The sequence below is a fragment of the Hordeum vulgare genome, chromosome 1H (genome assembly GCF_904849725.1).
Source record: "Hordeum vulgare subsp. vulgare chromosome 1H, MorexV3_pseudomolecules_assembly, whole genome shotgun sequence".
Lineage (NCBI taxonomy): Eukaryota > Viridiplantae > Streptophyta > Magnoliopsida > Poales > Poaceae > Hordeum > Hordeum vulgare.
Genome location: NC_058518.1, coordinates 2,759,033 through 2,783,412, shown reverse-complemented (window position 1 = coordinate 2,783,412; position 24,380 = coordinate 2,759,033). Strand labels below are relative to the sequence as shown.

Sequence of the window (24,380 nt, the reverse complement as noted above, 5' to 3'; positions counted from 1 at the left end):
GCTGCGTTTATTTAGTATTCTCCCTCCGTTCGGATTTTCGAGTCCTTCTTTTATTCTGAGTTAACAATGAATTTGACCAGTAAAATATAAACTATATGTCATAAAAATTATATTATGAAAAATATCTTTCAAATACAAACACATCAAAGTTAGGTTTTTATAAGTTGGTCATGCCATGTCGGCACAAGGACATCACCATGCTGCTCAGGCAGGACATTGATGGTAGGCAGTGGTATTCTAGACTTGATAAGTTAGTTGCAAATATCATGGCAAAATTGACTCATGCAAAAAAAAAAAAAGATGAAATATACCCCGGTAACCTTATTCTAAACACAGTGATAGTTTATGTATATGAGACGTTGCAACTTTTGACCTACAAAAGTCGTCAAAACATATCAACATGGGACTAGGATTTGTTTTACGTGAAAATGGTTTTTTACTGGAACTGATGATTTGCACTACACAACATTTTAAAGAAATATTTGGGTGCATCAAAACTTTTATTGGTATATGTATCCATGTTTAAAAATGCAGTCCCTGCCGCTAGAGCATCACGCTTACAAGCGCTGCTCCCCTCGCATGTATGCTGTCGTTCGGATTTGTTACTAAGCACCGATCAATCGGTAGTTAGTCAAGTCCATGAATTAAATGTCATCTCTTTTTTAATAGTAATTGAGACATATGTCATCAAATTTTCTATGATTCTCCAATTCCTAAGATATTTCTATCCTAAGAATAACACTTAAGAAAATCATACGAAATGAGATGTCGTGTATCTTAATTACTATAGAAAAAGCGGTGTGATTTGGTGCATAGGATAGAAACTTTTTCATTGGGTCGACGATAATTTTTCTTTACTTTGGAATTTGAAGGTTTTTTGCTGCCGTGTATGAGCACACCAAGTTGAATACAAGTAGCGCAGCCCTATATTTGTAGTATAAAATAGATACTTCCCTTGCGATTCACAAGCATTAGTTAGTCTCTTTCACAGCTCAACTCCTAAGGAACTGGCGTACAAACATCATGAAAGACTTTGTGCACCAAGTCCTGCAAGGGGCGTCTCCACGAGAATGGTTTCTCTTGCTCTTCTACCTCTTTCTGCTCGTACTTGTACACTACTCGTTAACTAGGTTCGCCGCAAAGAAAGCAAACATGCAGCAGATAAATCGCCTCCCACCTTCACCCTTTGCGTTGCCCATCATCGGCCATCTGCACCTTGTCGGTTCCCAACCGCACGTTTGCCTCCGTGATCTTGCCAGAAAGCACGGCCCTGACCTCATGCTCCTCCAGCTCGGCGCCGTGCCTACTCTCATCGTGTCGTCACCCCGTGCTGCTGAGGCGGTGCTTCGCACGCATGACCACGTCTTCGCATCGCGGCCACACTCTGTTGTCGCCCATATCATGATGTACGGCATGTTGGACGTTGGTTTCGCCCCATACGGTGAGTACTGGCGGCAAACAAGGAAGCTCGTCACCACCCACCTTCTGAGTGTCAAAAAGGTGCAGTCGTTCCGCAGCGCCTGTGAGGAGGAGGTAATTTAATATGGACATATTCACCTCTAGTTTTCCTGTTGTTTAAAACTTTAAATTGCATCCCATCTCTTTTTTTTCGCGGGAGACATCCCGTGTTTACACAAGGATGAAAAATATTCATGAGCTAATTTGGTCATTTATGCCGGATATATGGTATTCAATAGACGACTTGACTGCGCCATACAAAAAAGTTAATGTACTCAGTTGCTCAACAGGATCATCGGGCGCGTGATTGTCCTGTAGGCTAGGTGGTGGTACAGTTGTATTCCCTCCGTCCCAAAATAATTGACTTAAACTTAGTGTAACTTTGTACTAAAATTAATACAAATTTGAGACATTTATTTTGAGCTCGAGGGAGTATCTCAGAGAAAATAGTTAGTGAAGATTTGGCAGGCATGCAGGGGACCCCTAATGCTTCTTCATAACAATAGACCGAATCGGTGCAACTCTCAAGAGGGGACGGCTCTGGCCAAACGAAGGCTAGGGTTCACAAGATGGCCTTCACGTAATTTACATGCCGATATTGGTTGTGTAAATAAATATATATTAAATCCTTCATGTGATTTACATACCTAAGTAAAATTTAGGTTTTTATTTGATAAGAACATATTTGCTTACTAAAGAAACATAATAATCAATAAAACATGGTTTTCAAGTAAAACAGGTGAAAAAACCAGAAAAATGAGGGAGAACATGAAAATGGGAGAGGGGCCGAGAATGTTACATGTGCTTTGATGAAGTGTTGTGCCTGGCTCGAAAAGGGAACTTCACGCCATTTTTAACTAGTATACTAGAACTAGAGAAGTAGGCTGCGGGCTGTGTTCTATACAGGTTGGGGAATAATCGGTCACTATATAGTTTCTAAAAGTTTCTCGGGTCTCGGTTATCTATTCTAGCAATAGTTGTTATGCATATCTTACTTTCGATAACGTTTAAAACAGACCTCGAGAAAGAATAAATTTCATTTTGTAGCGGCGAATAGCTGTGATAAATTAGCTAGCCCTGATGTCCTCACATATATGAATGATAGGTGAGCATTGCCATGGCCAAGATCAATGAGGCGGTCGCAACAGGTTCAACGGTGGACATGAGTGAGCTGCTAAGCTCATTCACAAATGACATTACCTGTCGTGCCATATCAGGCAAGTTCTTCCGAAAAGAAGGGCGGAACAAGCTGTTCCAGGATCTGATCAATGATAGCACACAACTGCTAGGAGGATTCATCCTTGAGGAGTACTTCCCTGTCCTGGCTAAGGTTTGCGTCCTGAAGTGGTTTGTTTGTGCAAAAGCCGAGAGAATGAAGAACAGATGGGCTGATCTACTTGAAAAGGTGATTGATGACCACGACTACAAGGACAACGTGATGTCTAATCACAAAGAGGGTGGTGATTTTATAGACGTTCTGCTATCTGTTCAACAAGAGTACGATCTAACCAAAGAGCACATCTTAGCTATGCTGACAGTAAGCACCCATGGTTCCGGTTGTATTTTCTAAAATAATTACACATGTCATGCACACCATCATTTCATAGGGGAGACAATACATTGGATTTGGTTAGGCTGATCTAACAGTTCTCTTGTTAATATTCACAGGACATATTTTTTGGAGCAACAAGCACATCATGTCAAACCCTTGATTTCGCCCTTGTTGAACTTGTAAAGAGGCCACACATGATGACGAAGTTACAAGATGAGGTGAGGAGTAACAGCTTGCATCGGAGAGAAGGATCATTCAGCAAACTTAACCAGAACAACATGATCTACCTGAAAGCAGTAATAAAAGAATCGCTACGGCTACATCCTGTGGCGCCTCTCCTTTCTCCGCATCTTGCAATGGCTGATTGTTGCATCGATGGTTACACAATTCCGACTGGCACACAAATCTTTGTCAATGCTTGGGCTATTGGCAGGGACACAAGCTCTTGGGAGGAAGCAGAAGAATTCATGCCTGAAAGATTTTTAGACGACGGTAGTGCAGCGCATGTAAATTTCATGGGAAATGATTTCCAATTCTTGCCATTTGGGGCAGGACGAAGGATGTGCCCTGGAATTAACTTTGCGATTGACAGTATAGAGATCATGTTGGCGACACTTATGTACTATTTTGACTGGGAGCTGCCCCAAGGGTTGGAACCAAAAGATATTGATATGACGGAGGTGTTTGGGCTAACAGTGCGCAGAAGGGAGAAGCTGCTCTTAGTTCCCAAGTTATCTAGCGAGCTACATGGATTGGATATTGCACCTTCATAATAGCATCATCTTCTTCTCTTAAATATATACGAAGTGTAATAAAGTACGGACATAAACCTTTCCTTTTTGTCGAAAAATATAAATAATCAATTTGTGTTTGATTCTCCAAGCTCTGCTCCAAGAGGATGCAAACACTAGTGGAGAATCAGGCAATAGTCCGACTTCGTAAGGCAACCGACACTAAAGGGTGGGGACTAAAGCACCCCCCCCCCCCTTAGTGCCGGTTCATGCCCACCACGTGGCACGAGCCCGCGCCGGGGGTCTGGGGGCCTTTAGTCCCAGTTGGTTAAAGGTTTAGGGTTTTGGGGTTTCTGGTTTATTTTTCCTTTTAATTTTTTGTTTTCCATTTAATTCTTTTCATTTCAAACATATTTTACGCTACTACATATTGTACACGTTATGCGTATATAAAAATAGAATTTCTCGTAGAACCGGTCATATACATATCATCGAATTTCTCGCACGACCGTTCACACATACACATGTATATATATAATTTCTCCTACAATTTGAAGATCATTACATGAAGGCATTACAACTTGTAATAGTATTCTCCTTTGGGCTCTATGACCTAGTCGAGCAAAAATCCCGTTATTCCTCTTGAATTGCGGTTGGAACAAGCTGAAATCAAAAGTTGGAGGAAAACAAAAATGTAAGAGCCAAGGAGGTGCGGTTGGAACAAGCTGAAACCAAAAGTTCTTGTCTGGAATTTCTTAGGTCACTCAAAGTAAGATTAACATTTTATGGGGTATGTGTCTGGTATATAAATTGCGAACCGCGGTGACCTTTTGAACTTCCAGGAGAATGGTCGCATCATGCAAACAATAGCAGAGGGTCAGGAGCGCCCTGTTATGCCAGAAACATGTTTGTCCAGTTTAGGTGTTGTGTGTGTCTCTGTAGCGTGTTCATGTGTGCTTATATGATTCCTGTAATCTGAGTTGCCATCCCACAAAAACACAATACTATTCGTGGTCTTCATGTGTGTTTTGGCAGTGCTCTTGTGTGTTGTTTTTCTATTGCATTGCTTGCTAATTAACTTGTGTAACATGATTTTTCCAATAACAATATTTCCCATGTTACATATGTGGAGCCGCTGGTCGTTTTTTATGGTTTCGTCACTACTCATCTAGTTTTCTTTAATAAGTGATTTGACTGAAACCCATCTGGTGTTAGCAATGCTCTATGTTTTAGGCAGCTGGAGCACTGTCCCTTAAGGATGCATTTCGTGCTGACATCCTTCATAGTTTCGATATAGGAAACATCCTTGATAGTTTCGATATATATTGGGAGACGTTATCGTATCATTCTTTAGCTTCTTGCAAAAGAAGATTTAAAAAGAGCATAAATAAGAAAATGACCATTTAGTCATAACTAATGCAGTGACGGTAATATAGATGATGGATGTGAATCGTGTTTTCTCCCGAGTTCCAATACTTTACGAGTTCATTCTATGGGGAACTCGGCAAACTTTCATCTACTATAGTGTGTGTGTGAGAGAGAGAAAGAGAGAGAGTAAGCTAAAATTTTAGCTTTGACACGACAACTTCTGGCTCCTGGAACCAAAACTACAGTTGTGGAATATCTTTTTTCAAAATAGTCATTTACAAGTAATTTCCTATTTGGTGCATCCCTTTCTCTAGTGTTTTCTTCTATGTTTGTATGTTATGGTAAAATTATTATTAAAGGGGGCCGAAAACTTAGCTAAAATGTATCAATTAACGTATGACGCAATTCTGTCTTGATCTTGTGGACTTGGAAAACTTGCTGTTTTTACGGGATTGCGGTCCAAATGAACCCTATATCCTGGACGTCCATGATAGCAAGGAGATCTGTGTCGGAAAATATTTAATTGCATATACGTTCGGTGGTAAAGGCAAGTATACATTACATGCGCATTACGACCGTATGTGGCAGGTGGGCCCGACCGTAACATGCTCGAAAGTGGGTCAGTCGCTGTTAGCGGCTCCCGTAAACGGTGGGTACAGTGTTTGAAACTGCGATTTCTACCGTGCTAAGGATGCTGGATGGGCACCCAGCTTTCGGGCCGACCGACCAGCTGCTGACCCAAAATAGTAAAAGCGGCTAGCGGATTAGAACGATGCATCACCGATCAGTTGAGGAAGAACAGAAATCCCGGTTGACCAGAAAGCTGCGGCGACGCAAGCAAAAGATGGATTTCCCGGTTGACCCAGTGGACAGGTGCAGGTATATAATTGTGAATCTGATGCCTTCAGACAGATTAAGCGCAGGCGCTGATGCTTCTCCACCATGCATGAGATTAATCCTAGCAAGATCATGTACCAGGTACGCATGCATGCCGGTGGATTGCAGCCTCTGCTGGCTGCCTTCCCCGCCGATGCAACGCAGCCTCGGCTGGCTGTCGTCGCCGCGGTCATCATGATTTCCCTTCTTCTCCGTCAGCCCCTTCTTGAGTACAAGATCTACACAAGATCATCTTCTCACTAGTAGTTCTTGTGTCATGGATGAACGGTTTGTGTGCTCCGTGTGGAAAGTCAGGAAATGCCCAGGTTGATCGCTAGTAGTAGGTGCTCTAACTTGCCGTTTCCAATGGATATGGTGCGTGCAACGGAAGCCAACTGTGGGGAGTGGAGTCGATCCGTCAACAGATACGATGGCGTGATAGTCATCCACTATTAAATGAACATGCTATGAGGTCTCTGGTAGTGTTTTGTTGTGCTCTTATATATTTCATTTGAATGGTGATATCTTTCATTTCTTGTTTTAGCAATGGTACCTTGTTGTTTTCAGAGTGTGAGCACGCTATATTTTATTTTTTGCAAAACGACGATGATCCTTGGAGGTGCGAGAGGGTCCTCAAAAGGCTGTTTATTGTCAGAGGCCATGGCAAACAATGGGAACCATATCCTTGGATGGATCTCACGAACTTAACGGCAGATTCTGAATCTTGGCTGTCCAGCAAAAGAACACCATTTTGATACATGGTGTGTTTGTCTTTTCAGTTAGTCATTCGGTTTGGCAGGTCCGGGAGGAATTAATACAGCTTTAACTTGTTGAGAAACTTTTCAGGTAGTCGTCATGAACTTTATTTATATTTTATTTCAGAATTTAAACAACTAGTTTGGGCCGTTCACACATAAGATTGTGTGACACTTTATTTGTCACCGCTACATCGACATATACATCGACTAAACAACGGTGATCCAACTATATATTTCTAGAGACCTTTTCTTATCATTAGACATCAACTCTAGTGCCAAAAGTCGGGTGGCATGATGTCGTACAATGGCACATTAACATTGCACATCCTTGGTAGGGTACGCAGCGCAATGGAAGTCGTCGCCTCAAGCTGAGCTATCTGGTGTGGCTGCAAGAAAACACTTTGTGGTACCTGCTGTGGTTGACCAAGTTGTTGTGGTTGAGGTTGTTGGAAAGAACATTGTCCAACTTGCTCCTGCTGCAACTGTTGTTGGGTTTGGGATACACCTTGGACCGACTGTTGGGGTTGTTCTTGCAGAAAGATAGAGTAGACGATTGCACGGATTGCCTCATGGCGGAATTGTTCGGAGATTTGCGGCAGTTGCTGGCAACATTGTTGCTGCAACACATGGCAACTGCTCTGCTGCAACATTTGCAACCTAGGAATAAGTTGTGGCATTCGCACGGGGCTGCACTGCTGCTGGAGGAATACCTTGCATGGGTTTAGCTGTTGCAAAATAGATGGATGAACATAGGGTATTTGTAGTTGCAGAAGCGTTTGATACAGTTGTCCTTGTGGGAGTGGTGTTTGTTGTGGTGTACATGGTTGTTGCTGCGATAGAATTGGTTGTTGTAGCCCAAATGGTGGTTGCTGTGGAAATGGTTGTTGTGGCCAAAATGATGGTTGTTGTGGAAATTCTTGTTGCGGTGGGAAGGGTTGTTGTGGATATGGTTGTGGTTGTTGTGGGTATGGTTGTGGTTGTTGTGGGATGGTTTGTTGTGGAAATGGTTGTTGCGGTTGGAATGGTTGTTGTGGATATGGTTGTGGTTGTTGTGGGTATGGTTGTGGCTGTTGTGGGAAGGGTTGTTGTGGAAATGGTTGTTGCTGTGCAAACGTACTTGTTGCCGCAATGACGAGGAGTGCAAAGATGAGGAAGGTCTTCATAGTGGATTGGTGTTAACTAGTGTTTCTTGGTTTTGATGCTTGTGTTTGTGATGATCTCTATACTACATGCCTATTTATAGTAGCCAGGGCTTCATCTCTTTCTTTCTTTGCATCAGCTTTAACAATTGTGTTTGGATGTTTTGCAAATGGATTTTTGGTACATTGTGTTAGGTTGCACAAGCTACAAGCGTACTTTTGAATTGATAATCAAAGTTGCTTTTTAGTTGTGCATATGATCATACACAAAGTATAGAAATCCCGAGGTTTGGTATGCATGACTCACCTTATTCACTTTACATGTCACACAATTATCAACCTAGCATCACTTTTGCAAATGATTTTGGAACCTTGTATAGGTTGTTAGCCTGAAACAAGAATGGAAAACTTGTGTAGGACTAAGTTGCAATCTTGTGTGGGTTGTTAAAGCTTTACATGTGGACGGTTCTTCTCGACTCGACTGGTTTTTATAAAACTAGCTTTGTATTGTTCTCCCAGATGATAAGATGAACTGACACCTATAGATAACATGACTCATTGAATTCCCTTTACATTTAAAGGCTGGTCATTGCTTAACATATATTTGTATCGATCTTTTTTTATAGAAACATTTTTGCGGTCGGCCTAATTAAGCACATTACTTGTGATTAATTAATGTATTTTCTAATTATATAAAAACATTATTGTAATTTGACATGGCCCAAGATGCCAATCCCCACCCCCTCCCCAAAATAAATTTTAAACGCGAAAAGGCTATTTCGCCGACCGCACCGTCATGGCCCGATTACAAAGGACCTGTCAATTCATTCGTTATTATCTCCCTGGTGTTGATATTTTCCATCCATATGTGACTAGATTTGTCCAGCAGGTTGTATTGGTCGCTGTAATCGCCTCTTTAGTTTTTCTTGCAGTTGTCAGCAATGTGCACTATACAATAACAAAATTGATAGTAGATGGATGATGGTTTTGGGCAAAACATGAGATCACTTTTATTACTTTAGTACTACAATCACTTTTTAGCATCAATATTTGATGTATTATGAAATATGGTTCGAATTAACACATATTTAAACCTATATTTATGAAATATGAGCGACAATATGCTTTAGTCATGCCTGATCTTTGCTATGACGACCAGCCCTGTTGAAGGAGCCTGGGGATGTCACCGTTGCTGCATGGATGAGTACAGGAGAAAGTCTGGTTTCACCCGTAGTGAATAATGGATATAGTCAGCATTCTTGTCGTTGTTTGAGTGTTTAGATGCCCCAAAGAGGTGAGGAATATGCCATGCCTAGTGGCTCAAACGTCACTTATAAACCATTATCTTTCCGCCCGATATGAAAAGGCATATTGCGACCCCCTCGCGTCGGCGGCGGGGATTTTCTTTCTTCTCGTTCAATGTTGTGCGGCGCGGGGCGACGCCTTCGGCGACAGCGCCATGCAGATCCAAGGCACGGCGGCGCAACAGCTCCCGGCGGCGGCTCGTGGCGGCGCGGGTGGAGATTGGTTGGGCGTGGCGTGTTGGTCGGCTGGACGTGGCTAGAAGATGAAGGTGGGGCTGGGTGTGGACGGTGGCGGTGGTAGCGGCGGCGTTCAGCCCGGATCCGGTCTTGGCGGTGGCGACGACGACGGCTAACCCGGATTTGACCATGGTGGTGGCGGCGTCCCCTCCTTCGGGGATGACGGGCCAGGTGGTGAGTCTTTGTGACGGCACCGGTGACGGCGGATCTTGGGATCCAGTGACCGGGCTCGTCGCAGGATCTAGTACTGTTGCGAGTCGGGGAGACGTAGTTGCCGGTGAAAACCGAGCCGACAGTGGACGATGGCGGCTTTCTGCGTCGTTACCTTGATGAAGACTTCGTCTTGTAATTATTGTCGATCCACTCGTGCTGCTTCAGGGGAAACCCTAGGATCTGGTTTTCCATATCGGACGATGGCGGCATTGCGGTGTCGTGCCTCTCTAGGGGGCATCGTTTCTGGAGCAACGCTGGAAGACACAGGCAGGAGGTGGAGCGTCTTCGTCCTGCACGGAGCTTCGGTGGTGATGTCAGGTTATGCCTGGCCAACAGGTGCTACACTTTGTCATGCATGTTCGGCACGTGTTATGCACGACAGATCTTATAGAGTCTTCGCATCTGGATGGACGAGCGCAGGGAGGTGGCGCCGTTCGGCGCCGTGGTGCGTCGACTGATGGACGGACTGGCAAGGATGATGCGGATTTCTCTCCTGAAGATGGGTCAGCGATTCGATGATGATGGCGGCCTCTAAAGCGTGTGCATATGGTGTACGCTTTAGGTCTGGTGCACCGACTATTAGTTCTGATACGTTATGTGGATGGATCGGTGACGACACCGGTTTTAGATATGGAGAGTGAGAGCACTCCACATTACCGCGTTTTGTAGGTGTGAGTGGAGGCTTCAGTTGGTTTGATGTATGTTCTTGTCAGACCTTTGTTGAATAAGTAATAAAGATGGCTGTATGGATCGATTGACGCAGAGGTCGGGGGGTCTTAACCACATTTTCTAAAAAAAATGAAAAAATAGTTAAAAAATGAAAAAAATAGTTCAAATTAAAATCTGGGTAACAATTAAGATTTGAGCAATAATAGCCGTAACAATTGAGAGCTTTTTTTTAATACAATACACGCGCAAGGGCTCATATAAACACGCATACACTCATGTCTATGAACGTACACACGTACACCGTAACCCTATGAGCACCTTCGACAGACTGAGCCGGCATATCATCCTGAGATTTACTAAATCGCCGTAGACACCTCGTCGTAAATCCTCAACTAAATCTTGAAACAATGCGAGCATCAAGATTTAAAACCTGATAAACTGAGGATACCAGTATTCCTCTAACCATTCAATTATTGAGTCTGCTGATGGAACATATGTTGTGTGCGCATCAGTTGTTGTGACAGGACACGAGTGCATGAGTGTATGCATATCTGGCTATTTATAAGTATGTATGGAGAAGCGCATGTATGGCAACACTTGCATGGCTTGTGTTGCGTCGGTGCCCTCGTGAAACACCACCACCATCATGTTTCACCACCATCACTTGTACGAATCTCAATAGGAAAAATGACAAGCTCAAGACATGTACACATGGAGCAACGTGTATGGCGTACATCTCAACATGTAATAATCAACTTGGTGGCATGAATCCATATGCTAGTATGTTTAAAGCTACCTGCTAGGTACCTATGACGTGTTCGTGTATTAACATACTCATTTCTATGTACGCAGGCATGCACACCTATCCCTATGAGCAACCATTGAGTTTGCTGGTGGAACATGTGTTGTCTCAGCGCCAGTGGTCGTGACACGACACGAGTGCACGAGTGTATGCATATCTGTCTACACACACATGTGTATATGTGTATGTGTGTGTGTGTGTGTGTATATACATGGAGATGTGCATCTATGGTGAAATGTGCATGGCTTGTGTTGTGTCGGTGCCCTCCGTGAGAGGAGATGCAAGCTCCTTTGCCCTCGTGAAACACCACCACCGCCACCACCACTAGTACGAATCTTAATAGGAAAAATAACAACACAAGACATGTACACATGGAGCAACGTGTATGGCGTACATCTCAACATGTAATAATCAACTTGGTGGCATGAATCCATATGCTAGTATGTTTAAAGCTACCTGCTAGGTACCTATGACGTGTTCGTGTATTAACATACTCATTTCTATGTACGCAGGCACGCACACCTATCCCTATGAGCAACCATTGAGTTTGCTGGTGGAACATGTGTTGTCTCAGCGCCAGTGGTCGTGACACGACACGAGTGCACGAGTGTATGCATATCTGTCTACACACACATGTGTATATGTGTATATGTGTGTGTGTGTATATATATACACGGAGATGTGCATCTATGGTGAAATGTGCATGGCTTGTGTTGTGTCGGTGCCCTCCGTGAGAGGAGATGCAAGCTCCTTTGCCCTCGTGAAACACCACCACCGCCACCACCACTAGTACGAATCTTAATAGGAAAAATAACAACACAAGACATGTACACATGGAGCAACGTGCATGGCGTAGATCTCAACCTGTAATAATCAATTTGGTGGCATGAATCCATATACTAGTATGTTTAGAGCTACCTGCTAGGTTCCCTGGGTGCTTATAAATAACATTGCTATGCTCCTTCATATGCACACCACCATTTACGCTTTGCGTCGAGCTTTGCACACTCTTCTCCAATATGGCTCCCACTCTCGTTCTCGCACTCAGAGCGGCAACCATGGCCGCCATGCTCGCCGTGATGGTCCTTCCGTCCATGGGGCGATGCCCGTCACTGGGCAAAAAAGAACTAGGAGCGACCATGACCCCAGCATCAGGGCCGGCACGGGCAATGAGGTGCAGCGAGTGTGGCCCGCACTGCACGGAGCTGTGCGGAGTCTCCGTTCCCCCGAAGTGCCGCAAGGACTGCGACATCCCCAGCTGCGAGGAGGACTGCCGGTCTGCCGCGATCAGCAAGTGCAGGGCCGGCTGCTCCACCGGAAGCTGCGACTGCGACGGCGAGGCGACAAGCTCATGCTACGCCTCTTGCTCCGGCAGTTCTTTTTGCTCAGACTGCATGCGGTTAACTAGTAAGCAGTGCACTAGTGACTGCAACAGCAAGTGCGCTGCCACCTGCATATGAAGAAAAAGTAAATAAGTCGGTTGGGCCTCTTACAGGTGTCCTATGGTATGGATGTTGTAATTGTCATAAATTTGTACTACCTTTCTTCTTATCTAATAAAAAAGTTATATCTTATTTTTACTCCTTGTCATAAAATAATACTTGGCAAAGTATAGCTTCTCTGGCGTGGGCCTTCTGGGCGCAATGAAATGGCTCTCTCAAAGACACCTTCCCTAGATCCGTCGAGGCCTTGCCGTTCACTTGCCGAGTTGTGATGTGCCTTGGTCGTTCTGTGCCTTGCCTTATGCTCATTGGCACAAGGCTGGACTAGAAAAGCATGCATATTAGTAGGCAGGTTGCGTGTTCGTGATTATTAAGCCGGTCAGGTGATCTATCTAACATGAACGAGAATCACGAACTACCGGGCCGCCTCTGCTCGAGCGACTCCGGAGGCTCCTCCTAACCGTAGCCAAGCCTTCCTCAGTCTGTATCGCCGAAGGTGGAGGGCGGTGGAGACACGCACTTGTGGTGCATTTGGGCGGGGATGCACGGTGACGTACGCGCGTTGATAGCATGCGGACATGAACATGACGTGTGGCAGCACAAGAGGGCCCGATTCAGGGCCCGATCTGGACCAACGGGCCGCGGCCACGACGCTCTTCAGGAAGGCCGGTTGTCGATGTTGCAGTTGTGCTCAAGAGGCGGCGGTGCAGCCGCTGCTTTGGTTTGATATGAGTCCAACGGGCGGTGGCTGTCACTCGCGCAACAACGGATGACCTGCGTGGTCGGAGGATTCGTCTTCTCCTCTCCAGTCGGTCAGTGCCGTGGGGGCTGCTTGCTCGGAGTGAATAAATGTGGATTGGCCCCGCTAATCTTTGAGTGCCAAGTCTTCGATCTGCTATATGCTGGCATCTTGATCGTTTTGTCGACTAGTTGCGATATTCCTCTTAAAAATTTCCGATGATTGATCCATGGTGTCACTGGATATCTAGATCGATTTTATCTGGTCGTGTGCTCCCTTATCTTCGGTCAGAGTGGCTTCATGAGGGTGTGGCGCAAGGCTTCACAATCTTGCCGGTGTCATGGGACATGTCTAAGTATATATTTTTCATGCATTGCCAGTGGTGAAGAAAGTCATGACGGACGCAATCAAAGACATGTAATGAGAGCGAGAAGTTTTGGTTACGATAAAGACTTGGGACACATGTTTTTCCTATGTGTCGGGTGTTGAGTACTTGGAGAAGCGGTCTTAAAACATGGGGCGGCAACACAGGTGGAAAGCATTTTTTTCTCCGGGGGAGTGAAGTTTTGGCGGCAGAGGATTTTTTCTCCGTGTGTTTGGGAGTTGGGGAAAGACTTCGTCGGCTCTGTATAGGGGGAGGAGTTTCGGAAATGCCTTTTGGAGCTCGGGCTCCATGATTCCCTTTATTTTTGAAAAAATCAAAATTCAAATTTGCGGTTTCGAAAAAATTGAAAAAAAATATACAAAAACACAAGGATGAAATATATATGTGTGCGAAAATTGAGGATGCAATACCTTAAGATGCGACCTGTGCAAAAAGAACAAATTCATGGACTTTTGGGATGAATAGTATCAATGTGTTAAAAATCCATAAATTTGTCTTTTTTTTGCACATACCTTCTTTCAGCGTATTTTTTCCTAAACATTTGCACACATGTGTGTTATGCCTCCATGTATATCCGTATTTTTTCTGAAATTTTTGAAATGTAAAAATACGAATTCTGATGAATTTTGGGGTTTTTAAAAATAGGCCTTCATGGAGCCCGAGCTCCAAAACACCATACCCGAGGAGTTTTTATAATAATGTTTTGATCTCAAAATCAGAATAGTCCTACTATATATATGATGTGCATGTATGGTGACATGTGGATGGCTTGTGTTGCATCGCTGCCCTCGTGAGGAAAGAATCAAGCTCCTTTGCCCTCGTGAAACACCACCATCACCACCACTAGTACGAAGCTCAATAGGAAAAATAACAAGCACAAGACATGTACACATGGAGCAACGTGCATAGTGTAGATCTCAATCTGGAATCAATGTGCTTGGTGTATGTTTATTAGCACTGGGTGCTTATCAATAACATTGCTATGCTCTTTTATAGGAACAATTTTGGTACAATTCCACCCATCATTCAGCTATTGGCATGACACCCTTCAAAGCCCTCAACGACCATGAACCAAGGCACTAGGGTCTGACCAGCTCATCTTCGTGCTCAGTTCCAGTCCTGCAAAACTGGCTCGAGGAGCGCAATGTCATCCAAGACCTGCTGCAACAGCATTTGAACCGTGCCCGTCAATGCATGAAAACACAGGCTCACAAGAAGCGCTCATGGTGGCAGTTTGAGGTGAGCGACAACGTACTTCTTAAGCTCCAGCCCTACATTCAGACTTCGGTGGCACCTGCGTCAATCACAAGCTATGCTTCAAATACTTTGGCCCTTCACGATCATCGCCAAGATCAATGATGTGGCATACAAGATTCAGCTTCCACGTGACGCTATTGTCCACCCAGTCTTCCATGTGTCATTGTTGTGTCGTGTGCTCCTTCCAGGTACAGAGGTATCTACTTCCCTACCCATCGATGCATACATTTTGGCAGTGCCAGTTGAGATCTTACAGACGCGCTGGCGCAAGAGTGCGGATGCCATGACAGAGCAAGTCAAGGTCCGTCGATCAATAGGCAACTCCATCGATGACACATGGGAGGACAAGACGACGCTCCAAGCTCGATTCCCACATGTTGAGGCTTGGGGTCAAGCCTGGCGCAAGGAGAGGGGAATGTCGGCATCCCTGACATACATGTCCCACCAAGCGGCACAGCGGGGCACGACGAGTGCTCGCAGCGCATCACCAAGCCCAACCCAAGGTCCAGTGGGCCCGAGTGGAACCACCTATCTCTCTCTCCGATTCCTTCTTCTTCCTTATAAGCAGCTTGTACTAGACAATCGTTGAATCTGAGAAATCTAGCTACTGTTTGAGAGATCCCTACCGAGTACCTAACAGGAGTTCATGGCCCTGATTGCAGTGATGTTGGAGAGCTGCATGATTTAAAGATTGGTGGTCAGCTACAGCTACGTCAAGTACAAAATGTTGAAAAAGCAGAAGCAAAAGTGGCAAACCTTGGAAACAAGAAGGATCTTAGTGAACTGACATTAAGATGGACTGAGGTTGGCGACAGCAATGTGCCTCACAATTTCAAACCTCATGGTGGGCTGCAGGTTCTGAAAATATATTCCTATGGAGGACAGTGCATGGGTATGTTGCAAAACATGGTTGAGATCCATGTTTTTCTTTGTGAAAGATTGCGATTTCTTTTCAGACGCACTACATTCGTCACTTTTCCAAGACTGAAGGTCCTTATGCTAGAACATTTGTTTGGTTTTGAGAGATGGTGGGAAATAGAAGAGAGGCAAGAAGAACAAACAATATTTCCTGTGCTTGAGAAGTTGGTTATTAGTAGTTGTGGAAAGTTGGTGGCATTACCTGAAGTGCCATTGCTGCAAGGACCTTGTGGTGAAGGCGGTTATACATTGGTACGCTCAGCGTTTCCTTCGCTAAAGGTACTCGAAATGAATTTGTTGACAAGCTTTCAGAGATGGGATGCGGTGAAGACACTCATGGTGAACACATAGTATTTCCTCAGCTTGAGGAACTAATAATTGAGGGATGCCCAAAGCTGACAGCGTTACCTGAAGCACCATTGCTGCAAGGACATCGTGGTGAAGGCGTTGTCGGTGCAAAAATGGAACCGTCACACTCTGGCGATCACTGGAGACAAGGTCTGATGGAAGGACGATGAACACAGGGTATTTCTAGGCGCTCGAACACCTCCGCCGCATGAACGGCGCACACTGTATTTCTCCCTGAGCACAAACTCAGCTTTTCTTCCTCATCGGTTACAAGAGCCAGGGGTGGGCTTTATACGCCGGGCACGCCCACACGCGCTGCACCGTGCACACGCCCCACTCGCCACTCCCCTCACCTCCTGGGCTCGCGCACCCGCCGCGCACGTACGCGGATGACGCGGCCATCACCAGTGCACGCGACTAATTCGCCCTACTCCCGCGCTTCGGCAAGCAAAAGATTGATTTCCCGGTTGATCCAGGGGACAAGTGCAGGTATATAATCGTGAATCTGAGGCCTTCGGACAGATTAAGCGCATGCGCTGATGCTTCTCCACCATGCATGAGATTAATCCTAGCAAGATCATGCACACATGCATTAGATTAATCCTAGCAAGATTAAGCGCAGGCGCAGGCGCTGATGCTTCTACACCACGCATGCATGCTGGTGGATTGCAGCCTCTGCTGGCTGCCTTCGCCGCCGATGCAACGCTGCCTCAGCTGGCCGCCGTCATCATGATTTCCCTTCTTTTCCGTCAGCTGGCTACAAGATCTGCACGAGATCATCTTCTCACTACACAATCTGCACGAGATTAGTGGCAGTAGTTCTTGCGCCTGCGGCGGCTGCGAGGTGGAGGAGGAGGAGGGCGTCATGGATGAACGGTTTGTGTGCTGTCTGTGGAAAGTCAGGAAATGCCCGGGTTGATCGCTAGTAGTAGGTGCTCTCGGTGTGGCTGGGTGGCTCTAACTTGCCGTTTCCAATGGAGACGGCGCGTGCAATCGAAGCCAACTGTGGGCAATGGAGTCCATCCGTCAACAGATACGATGGCGTGATGGTCGTCCACTATTAAATGAACATGCTATGAGTACTCTGGTAGTGTTTTGTTCTGCTCTTATAGATTTCATTTGAATGGTGATATCTTCCATGACTTGTTTTACCAATGGTACCTTGTTGTTTTGAGAGTGTGAGCACGCTATTTTTTTTTTTGCAAAACTACAATGATCCTTGCAGGTGCGAGAGGGTCCTCAAGAGGCTGTTTATTGTTAGAGGCCATGACGAACAATGGGAACGACATCCTTGGATGGATCTGACAAACTTGACGGCAGATTCTGAATCTCGGCTGTCCAGCAAAAGAATGTCATTTTGAGCAAAGGGGTCGATGTAGATACATGGTGTGTCTGTCTTTTCAGTTAGTCATTCGGTTTGGCAGGTCGGGGAGGAATTAATACAGTTTCAACTTGTCGAGAAACTTTTCAGATAGTCGTCATGAACTTTATTTATATTTTATTTCAAAATTTAAACAACTAGTTTCGGCTGGTCACACATAAGGTTGTGTGACACTTTATTTGTCACCGCTACATCGACTAAACAACGGTGATCCAACTATATATCTCTAGAGACCTTTTCTTATCATTAGACACCAACTCTAGTGCCAACGCCGAATGGCATGATGTCATACAATGGCACATTAACATTGCACATCGTTGGTAGGGTACGCAGCGCAATGGAAGTCGTCGCCTCAAGCTGAGCTATCTGGTGTGGCTGCAAGAAAACACTCTGTGGTACCTGTTGTGGTTGACCAAGTTGTTGTGGTTGAGGTTGTTGGAAATAACATTGTCCGACTTGCTCCTGCTGCAACTGTTGTTGGGGTTGGGAGACACCTTGGACCGACTGTTGGGGTTGTTCTTGCAGAAAGATAGAGTAGACGATTGCACGGATTGCCTCATGGCGGAATTGTTCGGGGATTTGCGGCAGTTGCTGGCAACATTGTTGCTGCAACACATGGCAACTGCTCTGCTGCAACATTTGCGACCTAGCAATAAGTTGTGGCATTCGCACGGGGCTGCACTGCTGCTGGAGGAATACCTTGCATGGGTTTAGCTGTTGCAAAATAGATGGTTGAACATAGGGTATTTGTAGTTGCAGAAGCGTTTGGTACAGTTGTCCTTGTGGGAGTGGTGTTTGTTGTGGTGTACATGGTTGTTGTTGCGATAGAATTGGTTGTTGTAGCCCAAATGGTGGTTGCTGTGGAAATGGTTGTTGTGGCCAAAATGGTGGTTGTTGTGGAAATGCTTGTTGCGGTGGGAAGGGTTGTTGTGGATATGGTTGTGGTTGTTGTGGTTGTTGTGGGATGGTTTGTTGTGGAAATGGTTGTTGCGGTTGGAAGGGTTGTTGTGGATATGGTTGTGGTTGTTGTGGGTATGGTTGTGGCTGTTGTGGGATGGGTTGTTGTGGAAATGGTTGTTGCTGTGCAATCGTACTTGTTGCCGCAATGGCGAGGAGTGCAAAGATGAGGAAGGTCTTCATAGTGGATTGGTGTTAACTAGTGTTTCTTGGTTTTGATGCTTGTGCTTGTGATGATCTCTATACTACCTGCCTATTTATAGTAGCCAAGGCTTCATCTCTTTCTTTCTTTGCATCAGCTTTAACAATTGTGTTTGGATGTTTTGCAAATGGATTTTTGGTACATTGTGTTAGGTTGCACAAGCTACAAGCGTACTTTTGAATTGATAATCAAAGTTGCTTTTTAGTTGTGCATATGATCATACACAAAGTATAGAAATCCCGAGGTTTGGTATGCATGACTCACCTTATTCACTTTACATGTCACACAATTATCAACCTAGCATCACTTTTGCAAATGATTTTGGAACCTTGTATAGGTTGTTAGCCTGAAACAAGAATGGAAAACTTGTGTAGGACTAAGTTGCAATCATGTGTGGGTTGTTAAAGCTTTACATGTGGACGGTTCTTCTCGACTCGACTGGTTTTTATAAAACTAGCTTTGTATTGTTCACCGAGATGATAAGATGCACTGACACCTATAGATCATAACATGACTCATCGAATTCCCTTTACATTTAAAGGCTGGTCATTGCTTAACATATATTTGTATCGATCTTTTTTTATAGAAACATTTTGTGGTCGGCCTAATTAAGCACATTACTTGTGATTAATTAATGTATTTTCTAATTATATAAAAACATTATTGTAATTTGACATGGCCCAAGATGCCAATCTCCCCCCCCCCCCCCTCCCCAAAATAAATTTTAAACGCGAAAAGGCTATTTCGCCGATCGCACCGTCATTGCCCGATTACTTGACCTTTACGATTGTACAAAGGACCTGTCACTAACTTGCAAAGGATACGGTGACCACCGATCTAGGCACATATCCTCTACACAGACAATCATATGTTCATTCGTTATTATCTCCGTGGTGTTGATATTTCCCATCCATATGTGACTAGATTTGTCCAGCAGGTTGTATTGGTTACTGTAATCGCCTCTTTTGCTTTTCTTGCAATTGTCTCCAATGTGCACTATACAATAGCAAAATTGATAGTTGATGGATGATGGTTGTCGGCAGAACATACAATCACTTTTATTACTTTGGTACTACAATCACTTTTTATCATCAATATTTGATGTATTATGAAATATGGTTTGAATTAACGCATATTTAAACCTATACAATCGAGTGACAGTATCCTTTAGTCATGCGTGATCTTTGCTATGACGACCAGCCCTGTTGAAGGAGTCTGGGGATGCCACCGTTGCTGCATGGATGAGTACAGGAGAAAGTCTGGTTTCACCTGTAGTGAATAATGGATATAGTCAGCATTCTTGTCGTCGTTAGGTGCCCCAAAGAGGTGAGGAATATGCCATGCCTATAGTGGCTCAAACGTCCCTTATAAACCATTATCTTTCCGCCCGATATGAAAAGGCATATTGCGACCCCCTCGCGTCGGCGGCGTAGGGGATTTCCCTTCTTCTCATTCGATGTTGTGCGGCGCGAGACGGCGGCTTCAGCGACGGCGCCATGCAGATCCAAGGAACGGCGGCGCAGCAGTTCCCGGCGGCGGCGCGTGGCGGCGTGGGTGGAGATTGGCTGGGCGTGGGTGCCGGTCGGCTGGACGTGGCTAGAAGATGAAAGCGAGGCTGGGCGTGGACGGTAGCAGTGGTAGCAGCGGCGTTCAGCCCGGATCCGGTCTTGACGGTGGAGACGGCGACGGCTAACCCGGATCCGACCATGGTGGTGGCGGCGTCCCCTCCTCCTGGGATGACGGGCCAGGTGGTGGGTCTTTGTGACCGCACCGGTGACGGCAGATCTTGGGATCCCATGACCAGGCTCGTCGCAGGATCCAGTACTGGCTACGAGTCAGGGAGACATAGTTGCCGGTGAAAACCGAGCCGACAGTGGACGATGGCATCGTCCTGCGTCGTTACCTTGATGAAGGCTTCGTCTTGTAACTACTGTCGATCCACTCGTGCTGCTTCAGGGGAAACCCTAGGATCTGGTTTTCCATATCGGACGATGGTGGCATTGCGGCGTCGTTCCTCTCTAGGGAGCATCGTTTGTGGAGAAGCACTGGAAGACACAGGCAGGAGGTGGAGCATGTTCGTCCTGCACGGAGCTTCGGTGCTGATGTCAGGTCATGCCTGGCCGACAGGTGCTACACTTTGTCATGCCTGTTCGGCAGGTGCTACGCACGACATATCTTACAGAGTGTTCGCATTTGGATGGACGACCGCAGGGAGGTGGCGCCGTTGGGCGCCGTGGTGGCGTCGACGGATGGACGGACTGGCAAGGATGTTGCGGATTTCTCTCCTGAAGATGGGTCAGCGGTTCGATGATGATGGCAGCTTCTAAAATGTGTGAATGTGGTGTACATTTTAGGTCTGCTGCACCGGTTGTTACTTCCGATACGTTATGTGGATGGATCGGCGATGACACCGGTTTTAGATATGGGAGTGAGAGCACTTCACATTATCGCGTTTTGTAGGTGTGAGTGGGGGCTTCGGTTGGCTTGATGTATATACTTGTCAAACCTTTGTTAAATAAGTAATAAAGATGGTCATATGCATCGATTGATGCACAGACCGGGTTCTTAACTTTCTTTTCTAAAAAAAAAAAAAATAGTTCAAATTAAAATCTGGATAACCATTAAGATTTGTGTAATAATTGTCGTAACTATTGAGAGCTTTTTTTTAATACGGTACACGCGCAAGGGCTCATATAAACACGTATGCACTCGTCTCTATAAATGTACATACACACACCGTAACACTATGAGCACCTTCGACAGACTGAGCCGACATATCATCTTGAGATTTACTAAATCGCTGTAGACGCCTCGTCGTAAATCTTCAACTAAATCTAGAAACAGTGCAAGCATCAAGATTTAAAGCCTGATGAAGTGAGGATATCAATATTCCTCTAACCATTCAACTATTGAGTATGATGCTGGAACATGTGTTGTGTGCGCACCAGTTGTTGTGACAGAACACGAGTGCATGATTGTATGCATATCTGGCTATTTATAAGTATGTATGGAGAGGCGGATGTATGATCACTAGTGACGACAGGGCCTATAGTCCCGGCCCGTAAGGGGCTTTAGTCCCGGTTCAACAACCGGGACCAAAGTCCCGGCCCTGTTCCAAGCCGGGACCAAAGGTGCTCCACGTGGGCGCCTCGGAGCGCCCTCAGGGGCAGGCCCTTTAGTCCCGGGTCTTTACACGGACCGGGACTAAAGAGTTTCAGATTTTGTTTATTTTTGGGTTTTAGGGTTTTAGGGTTTAGGTGTTCGGGAGATTAATGTGATGCCTCGTTTGGTGTTCGGGAATTAGTTTTCATATAATTCTAAATAGAAATAATTATGCATATATATAAGATTATCTTATCTTACAAGCGAGCATATATATACAATTATATGGAGATCTGAATTATCGGGACTAGAGCCCGTCTATTGGATTACATGGACCAACATCAGTAATGGCCCCTAGCTACACTAAATCGTCCTTTGTCATCTATAGCTTCCGTCCTCAAAAAGGTCGCAAGCTCCTCTGCAACAGCAATCGCGTGTTGCACTGGTAGGGACTTCTCCCTCATGGCCGTGTACTATATAAGAAGAGGAGATGAATATGAATATCAATCATGATAACAAAGAATGACGGGTAAAAATTGAGGTGTGAATGTTCATTGCTTACGTCGAATCTGTGATCCTTGTGCTCAGAGGTAAACGTGCGAATGGTCTCGCAAACATAGTATCCGCATAGATGCGTCCCCCATGACTGTTGGTCGCACTTTACGAGAATAAAATATATATAATCAAAATAATAATCTAGCATCATAAATGTATTGAAAATAGAAGTATATCATACTACTACTTACTTGAGCCGCTCTAAAGGTCAGCTTCTTAGGCTTGATACCGGGAGTCACGCACTTGAACCGCTTACAAACCCTGCCCGACAAGGATAATGATTTGCTAAGTTTTTCATTAATTGATATATCAGAAAATCATCGAAAGAGACCGATAGAGCGCAAGAATGATTGAAATTACCCTTGGAGCATGTCCTGCAGGCTTTGGAACTGTTCCAAGGGTCTCGATAATGGATCGAAGGCATCAACTCTTCCCTTATCAATTTGAATGTCCAACAGAATCCAATGGAAGCTGCATATATATATATATATGTATGTATATATATATATATATGTATATATATATATATATATATATGTATGTATATATATATATGTATGTATATATATATATATGTATATATATATGTGTGTGTGTGTGTGTGTCAGTAACTTATCAATTACACTTATAAGTGAATGGACACAACAGAGTAAAGACCCTCACGTGAAGTTGTATGAAAACAGTATGTGGTCACAGAAATTTTGATCTGTTTGAAACCTTAGAAGGTTTTCCTCCGTCTCCTTGGGTTTATCAGTTAGCGTCTCTATATGTATTTTATCTGGGTCAATAAACCCAATATGTAGGATGTTCCTATTTTTACAATCCAGAATCTTCATTCTGCATAATAGAGTACAAGTTATATATAGACAATGAATTGAAATAACTAAACAAGTTATATGTAGACAACGAATTGAAAAACTTACAGACAATAGCAACTCATAAGCGATTTGTCGAGGGCGTCGGCATTGTACATCTGGAAGAGTTCATCAAAGTCGATATGGATTTCTTTGAGCCGGCCGTAGTACTCCCGTGGGACACTCACCACGATCATCATTCTCCCATTCTTTGATTCACTTAAGTACCATGTATGCAAGTAACGCATATTTGTTGGGAGATCATCTTTGCTGACCAAAGGCGCTCCCATGACAAACTGTGGCTTAGGGGCTACCACAGCCTTGGGTAACCCGTCGTCTTGGGAAGCCAGAATGTCTTCAACCGGGATACCCCATTCATTCGCCCACTTCTTTGCTAATTCGAAATCTTCCCCCTGCACCATAGGGGGGACATTCTCGGGTAACACCCTGAGGGGTGGGATCGACTGTTTGGCCTGTTGTCCAAGCTGAGGAACGTCTTATTTTTTCTTGCTTGTAGTTGAACTTGATTTGCTCCCACTTGCACTTGCACGTGATCTGCTCTTTTTCACTTCCTTCTGCAATGTGCGTGTATAGTCATCAGGCTTATGGTGTAAGTCATACTGTGATGGAAGGTTCGTGAAGTATTTTGCAAATGCTATTTGCTTCTCGGTGTATTTCGGGCGGGGCTCGGGTTTCTTCTTTTTCATCTACGCATCATGATGTTCCTTTGCTATCCTGGCGTTTCCCTCGGGGGTACGATCATAAGGCCTGATAGGAAGATTAGCATGAGGTACCTTTGGGAGGGGCGACAGTTTGCGCTTTGGCGGGCTCCGTCGCTTAGAAATCATCGGCGGAGCGTTCTTGCTGGCACGCTTCCGCTTAGTATCCGGAGCGGGCGGCGGCGGAGACGGACGACCCAAGTCCGGCGGCGGTGATCGAGATGGACTCGTGTTGTGCTGGCCGACGTCATGTGGAGGGCTTGGACGTGATGGAGGTGTGGGTGACCTGCGACGACTCGGAGGCGGTGTTGTCCTTGGGGCCGATCCTGGAAGCTTCATGTAGTTCTTGTCCCATAGGATGACTCCACCGAGTACTTCTCCGAGTGTCCTCTCATCTTCGGGTCCAGCTATGTC

At 45.1% G+C, this 24,380-nt stretch overlaps 2 protein-coding genes and 1 pseudogene across 3 annotated transcripts; 1 reads left to right on the top strand and 2 right to left on the bottom strand.

Annotated features, from left to right (window-relative positions):
* The first annotated feature begins 1,152 nt into the window (after positions 1 to 1,152).
* On the top strand, positions 1,153 to 3,794 carry LOC123453170 (indole-2-monooxygenase-like). The gene is made up of 3 exons (XM_045129943.1): positions 1,153 to 1,533; positions 2,564 to 2,995; positions 3,127 to 3,794. The coding sequence occupies exons 1-3, from the start codon at positions 1,153 to 1,155 to the stop codon at positions 3,781 to 3,783; spliced, it is 1,470 nt and encodes a 489-aa protein (XP_044985878.1). The 3' UTR covers positions 3,784 to 3,794.
* A 3,030-nt stretch (positions 3,795 to 6,824) lies between these two features.
* LOC123415719 lies at positions 6,825 to 7,969 on the bottom strand (annotated as a pseudogene). The gene has a single exon (XR_006615925.1). The product of XR_006615925.1 is annotated as a B1-hordein-like (transcript).
* Positions 7,970 to 17,660: 9,691 nt separating this feature from the next.
* LOC123417298 (B1-hordein-like) lies at positions 17,661 to 18,789 on the bottom strand. Its single transcript, XM_045106926.1, has one exon. It carries the CDS (start codon positions 18,715 to 18,717, stop codon positions 17,824 to 17,826), a length of 894 nt encoding a protein of 297 aa, XP_044962861.1. The 5' UTR covers positions 18,718 to 18,789; the 3' UTR covers positions 17,661 to 17,823.
* Between the last annotated feature and the right edge of the window lie 5,591 nt (positions 18,790 to 24,380).